This window comes from Podarcis tiliguerta (assembly GCF_965153285.1).
Source record: "Podarcis tiliguerta genome assembly, chromosome: 7".
Lineage (NCBI taxonomy): Eukaryota > Metazoa > Chordata > Lepidosauria > Squamata > Lacertidae > Podarcis > Podarcis tiliguerta.
The window spans coordinates 81,867,230-81,880,342 of record NC_139540.1 but is presented as its reverse complement, the minus strand read 5'-3'; the positions used below and the strand labels follow the sequence as shown (position 1 = coordinate 81,880,342).

At 42.7% G+C, this 13,113-nt stretch overlaps 1 protein-coding gene across 4 annotated transcripts in view; it reads left to right on the top strand.

The window, feature by feature from the left end:
- Positions 1-13,113, top strand: part of VWA8 (von Willebrand factor A domain containing 8) — a 112,294-nt gene that overhangs the window by 7,267 nt on the left and 91,914 nt on the right. For all 4 annotated transcript variants that reach the window (XM_083448528.1, XM_083448527.1, XM_083448526.1 and 1 more), the window contains exons 4-10: positions 544-654; positions 1,835-2,002; positions 3,230-3,394; positions 4,811-4,860; positions 8,796-8,904; positions 10,680-10,784; positions 12,882-13,013. In XM_083448528.1, the coding sequence (XP_083304654.1) occupies positions 544-654; positions 1,835-2,002; positions 3,230-3,394; positions 4,811-4,860; positions 8,796-8,904; positions 10,680-10,784; positions 12,882-13,013 (840 nt within the window). The remainder of the gene's footprint in view (positions 1-543; positions 655-1,834; positions 2,003-3,229; positions 3,395-4,810; positions 4,861-8,795; positions 8,905-10,679; positions 10,785-12,881; positions 13,014-13,113) is intronic.

Below are 13,113 nucleotides of genomic sequence, written 5' to 3'. Positions count from 1 at the left end.
GAGTGTGGTGGAGTCTCCTTCTTTGGAGGTCTTTAAGCAGAGGCTTGACAACCATATGTCAGGAGTGCTCTGATGGTGTTTCCTGCTTGGCAGGGGGTTGGACTCAATGGCCCTTGTGGTCTCTTCCAATTCTATGATTCTATGAACAATACTAATAATGATAAAGAAGTAATAGCAATGCTGTTTATATGTTTATGATTATTGCTTTCTGTCATGCTATGAGTCACAATGATGGAACATATTGCAAGATCTTTTTACTTTGGTGTGTCTCTCTTATCTCTCCTTTTATCTGGCCTCCTTACTTTGTTTTGATCCATCCAAGTGATTTAAAGCTGAATGTTTCAGAAATGTTCATAAGGAGGTAGCCTGCAAAAAAAAATGCAACCATGCTGATTGAGGGAGAGCACTAAACTGGGCCTCAAGAGATGGTGTTGCTCTTTTGTTTTATTCCATTTCACTGCCTCTCCCTCTGTTGGATAATTTGCTGTGACGCAGTGCTGATTGTAATCTATATGTTTTCAAATATTGTGCTGTGTCCTACAGGAGTTGACCAAGCGAGAAGTGGAGTACATTGCACTCTCCAGGGACACAACAGAAACAGATCTCAAACAGCGGAGAGAGATCCGAGCTGGGACCGCTTACTACATTGATCAGGTGAGTACCTATAATTGCCGTGGGTCTTTATTGTCAATTTGATGAGAACCGATGATTTCTGGGCAAGGTTCTTGAGAGCGTGGTTGCCAACCAGATCCAGGTACTCTTATGGAGTCAGATTTCCTAGATCCATTTCAGCCAGAATTCAAGCCTGGTTTTGATATGGAAACTTCCTTGGTCGCCTTGCATGATGACTTGTGTTGAGAGAGAGACAGGGAGAGTGTGACTCCATGGACCCTACTTGATCTTTTGGTACCTTTTGATACTGTTGACGATAGAAACCTTTTGTTTGAGTTTGGGTATTGGGGGCACTGTGCTGTAGGGGTTTCATTCCTGCTTGAATTGATGGCTCCAAAATGTGGTTCCTGGAGGAGCAATGCTTGGCTCTGGGGATTCTCCAGTGTGGGGTCCCACAGGAGTCAACTCTGCCCCTGCTCCATCTGTGTAACATCTACATGAAACTGCTGAGTGGGATCATACAGAGTTTTGTAGAGCAGTGTTCCCCAACCTTGGGCCTCCAGCTGTTTTTGGACTACAATTCCCATCATCCTTGACCACTGGTCTTGCTAGCAAGGGATGATGGGAGTTGTAGTCCAAAAACAGCTGGAGGCCCAAGGTTGGGGAACACTGTTGTAGAGCATTGGCACCACTGCAGTGACACACCGCTGCATTTCTCCTTCTGCATTTTGAATTAGCTCTTGGTTGTGATAATAGACTAGATGAGGGCTAATAAACTGAAGCTTAATCTAGTCAACACTGAGATGCTGTGGTGGGTGGTTCCTCTGGCATATTTGTGTGGCCCCTACTCAAGAGGGGCCATTCTCCCTTGGAAGGAGTGAGGGGGGCAGAGATTCTCCTGGATCCATTGCAGTCCCTTGGAGCACAGGTGGCCTCGATGCCACAATGTTCCATCCTTGGGTTTAGGCTGGTGGCCCAACTGCAACTCTATCTCTAGAGGAAGAACTTGGCTATAGTAATATATGCTGTATGTAAAGGTAGGGCCCCCAATTCTTGCAATTCACATTCTCCCCTGAAAGTTGACAGATATTCCACCCCTGTTTTCACAGGGGAGTATGGTCCTGCAAATGTGTGCAGTGGGAAATATTCAGCCTAGCTTTTGTTTTGTGAACTCCTATTCAGCTGTTTTTGCTTCTGAAGCTGGTTTTGTTTTGATGGGCAGTGTGCCGTACGAGCAGCCACCGAAGGCAGAATCTTGGTTCTGGAAGGCTTGGAGAAGGCCGAGCGGAACGTCTTACCCGTCTTGAACAATTTACTGGAGAACCGGGAGATGCAACTTGAAGATGGCCGTTTTCTCATGTCAGCAGAACGTTATGACAAACTGCTGAAGGTATTGGGTTGTTCCATCAATATTAGATCCCAAACAACATTAAACCTAAAATAAAAGTTGCTGGAGAAGCCTTGATCTCTAGAAGGCTTATTCTTTATATGGTTTATTTTATATTCACTCCTTCCCTGCTGGATCTCTCAAGTAACATTTTACTGCATGGAACTCTTTCTTTCTTCATTATATTTCTAAACATGTTTGCCCTTAAATACCACAATATCTATCTAACACATGCTTCTCATAGTGGGGAGGTCGGTACACCAAAGGAATCCTGTACTGCCCCTATTGCCCAACTGCCAGAACTTGCACTCGGAAAATTGGGTCTCCCTAATAGGAAGGTTGGGGACGCGGGTAGCGCTGTGGGTAAAAGCCTCAGCGCCTAGGGCTTGCCGATCGAAAGGTCGGCGGTTCGAATCCCCGCAGCGGGGTGCGCTCCCGTTGTTCGGTCCCAGCGCCTGCCAACCTAGCAGTTCGAAAGCACTCCCGGGTGCAAGTAGATAAATAGGGACCGCTTACTAGTGGGAAGGTAAACGGCGTTTCCGTGTTCGGCTCTGGCTCGCCAGAGCAGCAATGTCACGCTGGCCACGTGACCCGGAAGTGTCTCCGGACAGCGCTGGCCCTCGGCCTCTTGAGTGAGATGGGCGCACAACCCTAGAGTCTGTCAAGACTGGCCCGTACAGGCAGGGGTACCTTTACCTTTAATAGGAAGGTTGGTGAAAACGAAGGACTTCTTAAAAATCACTGCAACCTCCCTCCCCACCCAAACGATCTGGGTTGCTGTGCATAAGAGAAACCTGGTGGACAAGCAGTGGCAAGAACAGGCGCAGCTACCATGCCCAGGTCAATTCCTTGATCGAGTCATGGATGGCTCTGGTCTTATGAATCATTGACCTGGCATTGCAGGTAATGATGGCTACCTTGGCTTGTACCAACATTCCCCCCCTCCTCTTTTTAAAGGAAGATTTCTAAAATTGTTTTCAGGGTTATGGCTCACTGTGAAAGCACAGTGAACATGCATGCAGATCACTAATGTGTGAAGTGACTATTAAAATCTAAAATCAATATGCAGTTTTGTTAATACTGGCATTTGTATTGAAGCTGAAGGAGTGTGAGCTCCATGTCTTTATCATTTGTTGTCCAATTCAAACAGCTCTTCATTGGGTACTCTGAATAGTTGGTCTTTTTTCTGAAGTGGTTGCAGAATTCTAATTATAGGCTTCATTTATTCAGGAGCATAATAAATCAGAGTTGGATGCATGGAAGATTGTTAGAGTCAGTGAAAACTTCAGAGTCATTGCCCTGGGCCTTCCCGTCCCCCGATATTTGGGTAACCCATTAGACCCACCTCTGCGATCTAGATTTCAAGCAAGAGATGTTTATTATCTACCGTTTAAGGTAAGTAGTGTTACGGGTGTCTGGAGTTGTACACAAAGTACAGTTGAATGATGCTTCAATGTGTGCATTTACATGGGAGTCAAAGGTGTTCTAAAGGAGGAAAATGAAATGACGGAGAAGCTAAATGCATTATTTGCATTTGTTTTTCACTGTGGAAGGGCAGATGCCTGTCTCTTTACTCACTTTATCAGGAAGTGAGTGAGGAACTGAGGCAAATAGAAGTGACAAGAGCTGATGTTTTAGGCCATGTTGACAAATAAAAAATGAAGGCTTCACCAGCTCTAGACGGCATCTACACAGGAGCTCTTTAAGAACTCAAAATTCGAAGTGCCTACGATTGAAGAATGGAGAATGAAATTAATGGATTATGCAGAACTGGATAAGTTAACAGGGAGGATCCGGAACCGACGAGACCAGAGATTCACCGAGGACTGGAATAAGTTTACAGAATATATCAAAAATATTTGTGATAAGCAGATAACGTTTGTAAGTTTTCAGGAAGCTTTGTGAGAATGTATGGTAGAAATATTGCTTAAATAATATGATAAGGCAAATAATTATATAGTGCAATATTAAATTAAGAAATGTGGAGAAAGTGAAAATACGGAGAATTATCAGACATGTTGATGGAAGTCCAAAAGAGGATGTTGGTGATAATGGGATGTTTAATTTTGTATAAATTTATATTGGAAAATTAATAAAAAATATTTATTAAAAAAAAATAGAATTGCTAATCATCTAGCAAAAAACAACAACCCACAGTTGGGGAGTAGGGATCCAGGACAGTTAGCTTAACATCTGTTCTGCAAACTAAAGTCCAGTCTACTTAACCTTTTAGAATTCTTTGAGTGCATCAATAAGCATGTAGGGAGGGATGATGCAGTAGACTGTGTGTGTTCGACTTTTTGAAAAGCTGTTGCAAAGCCCACCACCAAAGACTTCTGAGCAAGCTTAGCAGTCATGGAACAAGTTATCTTATGGATAAGCAAGTGGTTAAAGTACAGGAAGCGCAGAGCATGAATAAATGTCATAATGGAATAATGTAGGATCCTCAAAGGATCTGTATTGGAAGTGGTGCTTTTTATATTCTTCACAAACGATCTGGCGTTAGTGGTGAGCTGGAAAGAGGCCAAGTTTTTGATGACACAAAATTGTTCAGAATATAAAAACGAAAAGGACGGTGAGGAGCTCCAAAAGGATCTCTCCAAACTGGGTGAATAGATGTTAAAATGGCAAACACCGCGTAATGTTAGCAAGTGTAAAGTGGTGTGCATTGTAACATAGCATCTGACGTTGACGGACCAGGAACGAGAACTTGGGTGGAGAGCTTGATGAAGATTTCACCTTGCACCCTGGTGGACAGAGTGCTGTTGCTTGAGTAAATGGCCTGATAGGTGATACTGTCTTCTGTTTTAGGACCATCTTTCACAGTTATATTGTATTGGACCTAACGTTTCAACTGAGAGGTAAATATATGCATTACAGCTATGCATAAATGTTCTTAGAATTTAGTTTTCTTACTTATTGGCTTCCCTCTTAGAATATTAGAGTTGTGTAGAGTTGTTGTGATATGACCAAATGAATTGGGTGAGATAGTCTAGACATGATACACAAAGGTTCAGATTTTTATTAGGCCTGCTAACAGATTTCATGGCTAATCTACTTTAGGTAATGGTGGTACAAAATTCGGGTATGTCTGTCTTCCAAGCAAACTCACATCTTTAGGATGGGGTGAGAAAGAATCCTCTGTGAATAAACCTAGGTGAGCTCCTTGATGACAGAGGTCCTGTAGTTTGTTTAAACTATAGTTAATGAGGAAAAAGTCAGAAACAGCTGAGCAACTGTGATTTCAGATCTTCCTGAAACCATAGTTTAAACCACAGTTCCCCAAGTTCAGATATTATTGTGGGAATGTTCAGGGAGGCAGGAGAGGATATATTGTATATTAATATCCTTCCTAACTTGTGCCAGCAAGTTCTATAACTTAGCAGAGTTTTACGTTCCCATTTTAAACGCACAGCAGATAGCTGGTTGCCGTCTTGTTTAAGCCTCTCAATAGTAGATTTCTGGTGAGTTCCCTTATATCCCTCTTAAAAGAATAAACACGCCACAATCTTGTGTAAAGTACAGTGGTGCCTCGCAAGACAAAAAGAATCCGTTCCGCGAGTCTCTTCGTCTAGTGGTTTTTTGTCTTGCGAAGCAACCCTATTAGCGGATTAGCGCTATTAGCGGTTTAGTGGCTATTAGCAGCTATTAAAGGCTTAAGGGATTAGCGGATTAGCTGCTAAAAGGCTATTAGCAGCTTAGTGCCTTAGAAAAAGGGGGTGGGGAGTGAAAAAAAATCGCAAGAATCGCAAGACATTTTCGTCTTGCGAAGCAAGCCCATAGAGAAATTCGTCCTGCGAAGCGCATTGAAAAACGGAAAACCCTTTCGTCTAGCGGGTTTTCCGTCTTGCGAGGCATTCGTCTTGCGGGGCACCACTGTATATAAAGGAAGTTTACTTACATCATCAGTTCACAGTTGGATCCCTGAAGGCAGACTTAGTTACAAAGTATATACATGTGGATCTATCCCATATGGTGATAGTCCCAGGGTGCTCTATTGGCTAAGAGCCAACAAAGCAATTCCAGCTAAAAGCTGCTGTTCCAACAATGGAGGAAGTCAAAAAAGAGTGTGGCAGCATGCCTTGTCCTTTTGTTACCTGGACAGGTAAGGTCACACCCACCTCTAGTCACATGCAAAGGAAGGATGTTCCAGCCAGGAGGAAACAGGAAGCTTTCGACTGGCTGGACCAAACATTCCCCCGGAATGCTTCTCTAGGAAAACAAGAAATGTTGTGTTTGACTGCTCTCAGTGGATTACATCCCGCAATTATGGGGAATTGCACTCAGTTTAAAATTGGAAGCGGGGGCTTCTGATCTCTTCCTTAGTGTGCAAAACAGGAGATACTGGGCATGCACAAGATGGAGGCCTGCAGCTTGTTCATGTAAGTGGTCCTGTGAAGTCTGAATGGGGCCAATGTGAGGTTAAAGACACTTGCACCTTTTTTGTTTTGATTGCTTGTTTCCTTTTTAGAATTTGTGGATAAATAAGCTGAATGGGCCAGGGATGGGAAATAGAGCATCTTAAATTTCAGCAATGATCTCTTGCTCTGTTAGAAACATGCCTTAAAAACAACAACTGTGGCTTGCAGGATCAAACATTCTGCGCTGGATCCCATGTTGTGTGTGGACATGGCATGTACACAGGATGGATATATGCCTTCCTGTTTGCACTCCTGATATTATGGTTGTAGCAACTGTTAGCCTTACTTTAGTTAGCATTTTGAATTTAAGATTAAAATTTACCTAGATGGGTTTCCGTCAGTATATTCTAAAACTTTAGGGTTGCCATATTTTGAAGAGCAAAAAAGAAGATCCATTTGCCGTCTTCTACTTTTAACTATGGATCACTATGACGACACTCATTTTACATACCCTGGAAAAAGAGGACGTGTCCTGGAATAAGAGGACATATGGCAACCCTATGAAAGAAGCTAGTACTCTAATTAAAGCGGAACCAAATAAAGTGGCCTCTATTGCAATATCATCTAGACCAGGGGTCTGCAACCCGCGGCTCCGGAGCCGCATGTGGCTCTTTTACACCTTTGCCACGGCTCCGGGGCGGATACTAGCGAGGGGAGGAGGCGCATTGTGCGCCCCGACACTCCCCACTGTGGCGGGCACTGTACTGGCTGTGACGTCGCATGGGGGCGGTGCGTGCGTTACGATCCTGTATATATAGCATTAAGGTAAGAAACAATATATGCAGTGTTATGTTTGTTTTAAATGTCACAATTGTTTTGCGGCTCCCAGTTTTTTTCCCCTTCGGAAACGGGTCCAAGTGGCTCTTTTTGTCTTAAAGGTTGCAGACCCCTGATCTAGACGATTGCTCTATTTAACAAGGATTTTAAGATGTTATCCATATTGGCAGCTAGATTAAGCAAATTTATTGCTAAATAATTTGATGCAGATTAAACTGGATTTATCCTGAATTTCAACTTGAGAGTATATTAAAAGGTTCATTAATAGTATTAATGCTATCTATATTCTGAAACAAGGGTCTAGCTTTTTTTTAGATCCCAAAAAGGCATTTGATAGGCTTGAATGACCCTATCTAGCACAGCCTTTACAAACATTTGGAAGTGTATATGTTTCTTAAAGATGAATTAAAGCTTCCTGGATGGGCAGGATAGCATCAGTTAAAATGACGATTTTACCGTTTTTAATTCTTTTTGTTTTAAACCCTGCCTATAAGTATTTCAGGAAAGGACCTAAAGAAATGGCAAAAAATGATTGTAAGCGTTACTCATCAGGGCAAGAGACCTAGATTACGATTAGCTGTTTTGTCCTAACCTTCCCAGAGAGGAGCTATTGGTTTAACATATCTGCAAAGATATCATGATGCGGTCCATATACAAAATGCCATTACAGGCAGCGGCCACTAGAGGCACATCCAATATGTGTGAACCATGCACATATGCCTTGGGCCGAACCCAGAAGTGACCCGAAAGCATCACAAAAATGTCACCAAAAGGGGTGGAACAGGGTGTTTGCAGGCTTTTTCAATGGTGTTTCAACCCCCACATAAGCCTGTAGTATGATCAACAATGTGAAAAGGGAATATTTGGATACAATCAGAGTTTGATAAATTTGAGCACAGAATACCAGGTAACCCATTTTTTATTCATAACATAAACTGTCCAAGAAATTATAACAAACCCATTTTGCAAAAGCAGAATTAAAGATTGTCGATCCTGGATATAAAAATGAGCACCTCCGGTATCACAGTTGGCTCCATTCGCATTGCAGCCCTTCTTCCACACATCTGATAGGAAGCTGATGGATTTCAACTGGAAAGAAAGAGGCTTTTATAGGTTGATTCACTTTTAAGAAAGCGATATTTCTCCCACAGCAGGGCAAATCATGGAAAGAATGGAAGGGTGTAATATGAATTGGCTATTGATCTTTCAGGTAAAACACTTCATCTCAAACTCAACAGTTAAATCTCAGGCAATGAGACCATTACCACCATTTGAAAATCTGATTTTGAATCCCCCCAGTTATCAATTTTAAGGTGAATTAAGGCTATGTATAGTGCCCATATAACCAAGCTAGTCAATGATGGAGCTATTTCAGAGCCATTCTTATTAAACTGGGACACAAGGCACAGACACTCTTTGTCATCACTGCTGTTTGGATGCAATTTGCTATTGCAATTAGATTTAGTGAAGGAACCAACGGGGTGAAGTTGGTAAAAAGAAATGAATCTTTTATGAAAAATATTATTTTTCTTTTAAAAAGTGTTTTATTTAGAAGTATTGTTTGTCTAACATTTTCTGCCTTTGGGTTTTCTTTCTAGAATTTCTAAACTTTTGTCATTTGCAACTACTTTTTGCACCCAAGAATCCTCCGCCCTGGGTCTCCCTGATTTTCCTCTGGACACGTTAGCATCTGCTGTGCAGATTCTGGTAGGTCCTTGCAAATAAATAATGGATACCGAGATGGAGATTCCTTATCTGGAGTTTAGGGGAAGCATTCAGGTATTAAGGAGAAAGAAACTGCTTTTACAGTGTAGCTAGGGGAAAAAAAGAGAAAATAGCAAATTGCTGCAGTGAAAGCTTATTTTCTTTTCTAACATAGTTGTCATCTGCAACTGAAATCAGTTTTGTATTGTTGAATAGTTTGTTTAAATGTTAGGGTTCATTATTGTTTCACAGGATGGTGTACCACTTTAAAAGCCAGGGTGCATATCCTGACCTAGTTTTTACAGCTGTGTAGCAGTGTAGCAGGTGCTGATAAGTCACTGTAATTAGCTGTGTCAGCAATTGTGAATGGTATATAATGTGCTGTATGTACCTCACTCTGTCTCCTTGTGGATGGATAGGTGATGATTATAGACACTATGTAAGGTTTATGTTAGAGGAGTTTTGTTATTAAATCTTGCAAAGATCTCTTTACGTCTCTTCAATGATTCCATCCGTGTGGTCTACTCTGCACGCACTCTGCGGCATGTTTCAAATGCCCAATAGCACCATGTCAAACCTTGGCCAATGAACTAATGCTTTTTGGATCCCACAGTCAAGGCTCAAATTTGCCCAGCAGCAATCCTGCAGAACAGAATAAAGCTCAACCAGTAAAGCCACAGATTCAAGACTGTAGCTGAAAGGAATCACTCGGGTTATTATTGAACAAAACTGCACGACACTTTGAGAGATTATGGAATTTATAGGAAATAAAACCTCTTTAAGCTCCCTCTTGTATTAGGTTAATCAAATTCATAGTTACTAATTCAAGGCAGAAGGCTATCCCTTGCGGTCTTCACTTGCGCAAGGCTTGCAAATGACAAGTCTTGGCTGAAGCAGAGCCAGCTTGGCTTTGCTGTCTTGTCTCACAAATATTTTAAAGTTCTTTGAGAAGGTGAGCTAGAATATTGATAGAGCTGATCCGGTTAACAGAATGGACTTGGGCTTCCAAAAAGCTTTTGACAAGGTACTTCACTGCAGACTCCTGAGATCAGTGGCGTAGCGTGGGGGGTGCAGGGGGGGCCAGCCGCACCGGGCGCAACATCTGGGGGGGGGGCGCTCGCACTCGCAGCTCTCTGCCCCTACCTGGCTCACTCACTCTCTCTCACTGCAGTGCTGGCTGTGCGAATCCGATCCGAGCCGCCGGGTTGCCGCCCACTGTGGAGGGGAGGGTGCCAGGCGTGCGGTGCGGTGCGGAGAGAGAGCGAGGGACTATCTGGGGGAGGGACAGTGCAGCGGGGGGGGGCGCAAATTACTTGCCTTGCCCCAGGTTAGGGGGCGCAAATTACTTGCCTTGCCCCGGGTGCTGACAACCCACGCTACGCCACTGCCTGAGATCACTTCCCAGGCATGGACCCAGAAGAGAGTTCCTCCTGTGGATCTAGAGTTGGCTGAGTAGCAGGAAGCAGAGAGTAGCAATAATTCAGAGGCAATCTTTGTCCTTTTGCTTCAGACAATCAACCATCTTCAGCTGGCCCTGCCTGTGGCCTTGAGGAAATCCTGCTTTTTTGCTTGGGTTTCTCTAATTTCAGAGCTATCTTTTTGAGTCTAGTGGAACCTAGGAACCTCAGAAAATTGAGCTTGCCGAATAACTTTTGAAATACTGATGAATGGCACTCACTTGCCTGTTTCCCACAAAATGTTGGCACCAATGTTTCTTTCAGGTTTAGCACAATAGGGATTCTATGGTCACTTTTTCTGTTCTCTCTCTCCCCTCCCAGAACTGCTTGCCCATGATGTCAATCCAGCAAATAATCAGGTGGCTTTATCCATATAATGTTCTTTTGGGGAGGGAAGGCAAGACAGCCGTAGAAGATGCCTTAAAGGTAAGCGTTCACTCTTTCCCTACAAATTATTCTGGCATAGGTAGCAGCCGCACTTTACAGTTCTCTGGAATAAAATAATAATAATAATGGCTAAATTATTGGTTTCAAAGCTAGAGAAAGCCCTATGGTCTCAAGAACTTTCTCTTCTGCTGCTGTTTTATGTGTCTCCAAAAGTGTCTTCTAGTTATTGTGGCTTTCTGTATTTAGTTTGTGTCATTTTGGGTGGGGACAGAGAGGACTGATGAAAACTGTAAGTGAAGGCCTTCCATGAGATGTATTTTCTTTTTGTGGTTCTTTTTTAAAATACAGTGGTGCCCCGCAAGTCGAATGCCTTGCAAGACGGAAAACCCGCAAGACGAAAGGGTTTTCCGTTTGCAGAGGCGCTTTGCAAGACGAATTTCCCTATGGGCTTGCTTCGCAAGACGAAAATTGACGGAAAATTTTGAGGGTTTTTTCCGCTCCAAAACCCCTTTTTCTGAAGCGCTAAGCTGCTAAAAGCCTTTTAGCAGCAAAACCGCTAATCCCTTAAGCCTTAAAAAGCCGTTTTTAGCCCTTAAACTGTCAATAGCGCTAATAGCACTAATCCGCTAATGGGCTTGCTTCGCAAGACGAAAAAACCGCAAGACGAAAAGACTCGCGGAACGGATTCTTTTCGTCTTGCGAGGCACCACTGTACATATTTTTATTAAAAATTTCTTAATTTACAAAAATGCATGCATTGTCTATTTTCTCAAGTTGTGTTTTCTGCAGATCATTTTCATTTGTTGTGAGACATTAATGTTGCAAACAGTGTTAGGTTAGGAAGAAAAGGGGGGAAAGGGGGAGAGGGAAATGGTGAGTGGGGTCGGGTGGCAGTGCTTCTGTTCTTCTACTCAGTGTATGTGTGGGGTTTTGTGTCAGTGTCACTTGTGTGGGTTCTCTTACTATTCGCTTGTTGTATTTCCTTGGTGGTGAGAGAGGTTGAGGCTGGCTTAGAATGTGGTTGGTTGTCTTTGGTTGGCTGTAGTGAGATTTGCTTTTGTTTGTGAGTGGGGTGTGTGTGTGTGTGTGTGTCTGTCTGTCTGTCTGTGTGTGTGTGTTTTCGGATCAGGTTAGCCAGATTGATTCGTATGCTGTCGGTGGATTCTTCTTGTTGTCTTGTTGGGCTGTGTATGCTTCGTGATTCTTTTTGACATGTTGAAGTCTAATGATGATTGAATAGTAAGGATGTCTTGAGGGACGTAGTCTTCCATGTTCATGGTGCCCTGTAGGCTTATTAAATATAAGTTAATTGAGTGAAACACAGAAGATCTGCATTGACAGTGCTCTTGCTTAAGGGGACATATGCAACCCAAACTTGTTCATACTTCTTGAAAGTAATTCCCAGTGTGTTTAATAGGGCTTGTTCCTAGGTAAATGTACATAGGATTGTAGCCTTACTGTTTTAAGACCAGTTTTCAGGAAGCTTGCCATGTTTGCTACGTTCCCTTCAAGCTGATATTTGATTAATTTAATTAACATTTGATTATGACATTTAATTAATTAAACTAGATCTGAAATATTGAAAAATTAATCATACATTTTGGGATCATTTTACTTTTCCCAGTTATGAGGCTTCATTTTGCTATTAGATCTGTTCTTTAACAGAAAGCAAAGACTATTTCCACCTGAGTCTCTTTTGGGGGGGGCGGTGTCATGTCTACAGGAGGTCTGGTTAAAGGAGCAGACAACATACAGCTGGCCGTTATGGAAGCTGTCTGATGTAATCCTCACCCTTTATGTGACTGCAGCCAGTGTTGTGATCTGTCCCATGAGGCCATCCCAGGTTTTTCAGGTTCCTTCTTTATCCCCCATGAACACTGTCACTGGGCAGGGGCAACTTCTAGACACTGGGTCTCTCTGTTTGGCTGTAAGTCCCTCTAAGTTGCCCTGGGCAAGAGAAAGTGACTAACAAATTTAATAAACAATAATAATATTTGCCCATGGCTGTAACATTGGTGCAAGTTCAGCATGGTGGCCAAGCCCAGACTAAGGACCAAACAAGGTGGAGGAGTTTGGGGCTGAAAATTCTTTCACAAATAGAATAATCTAGACCTTCTATTCCTTCCTCTTCCTTAGCGATTTGAGCTCCAGGATTCAGAAAGACCTGTTGTACCTACAAGAGTTATAAATGTGAACAAGAGGGAGGATGGCAAGATTTCGCAGGCTGACGTGACAATTCAAATAGCCGGGGAAGCTGTGACATTTCAGGTAACTATTTAATTGTTTAACAAGTGGGAGGATAAGCTTTATTGCACATGTATTGCTATGTTGCTGCCTTCCTTTCATTTCTGACTTTCCCAGAATTTGA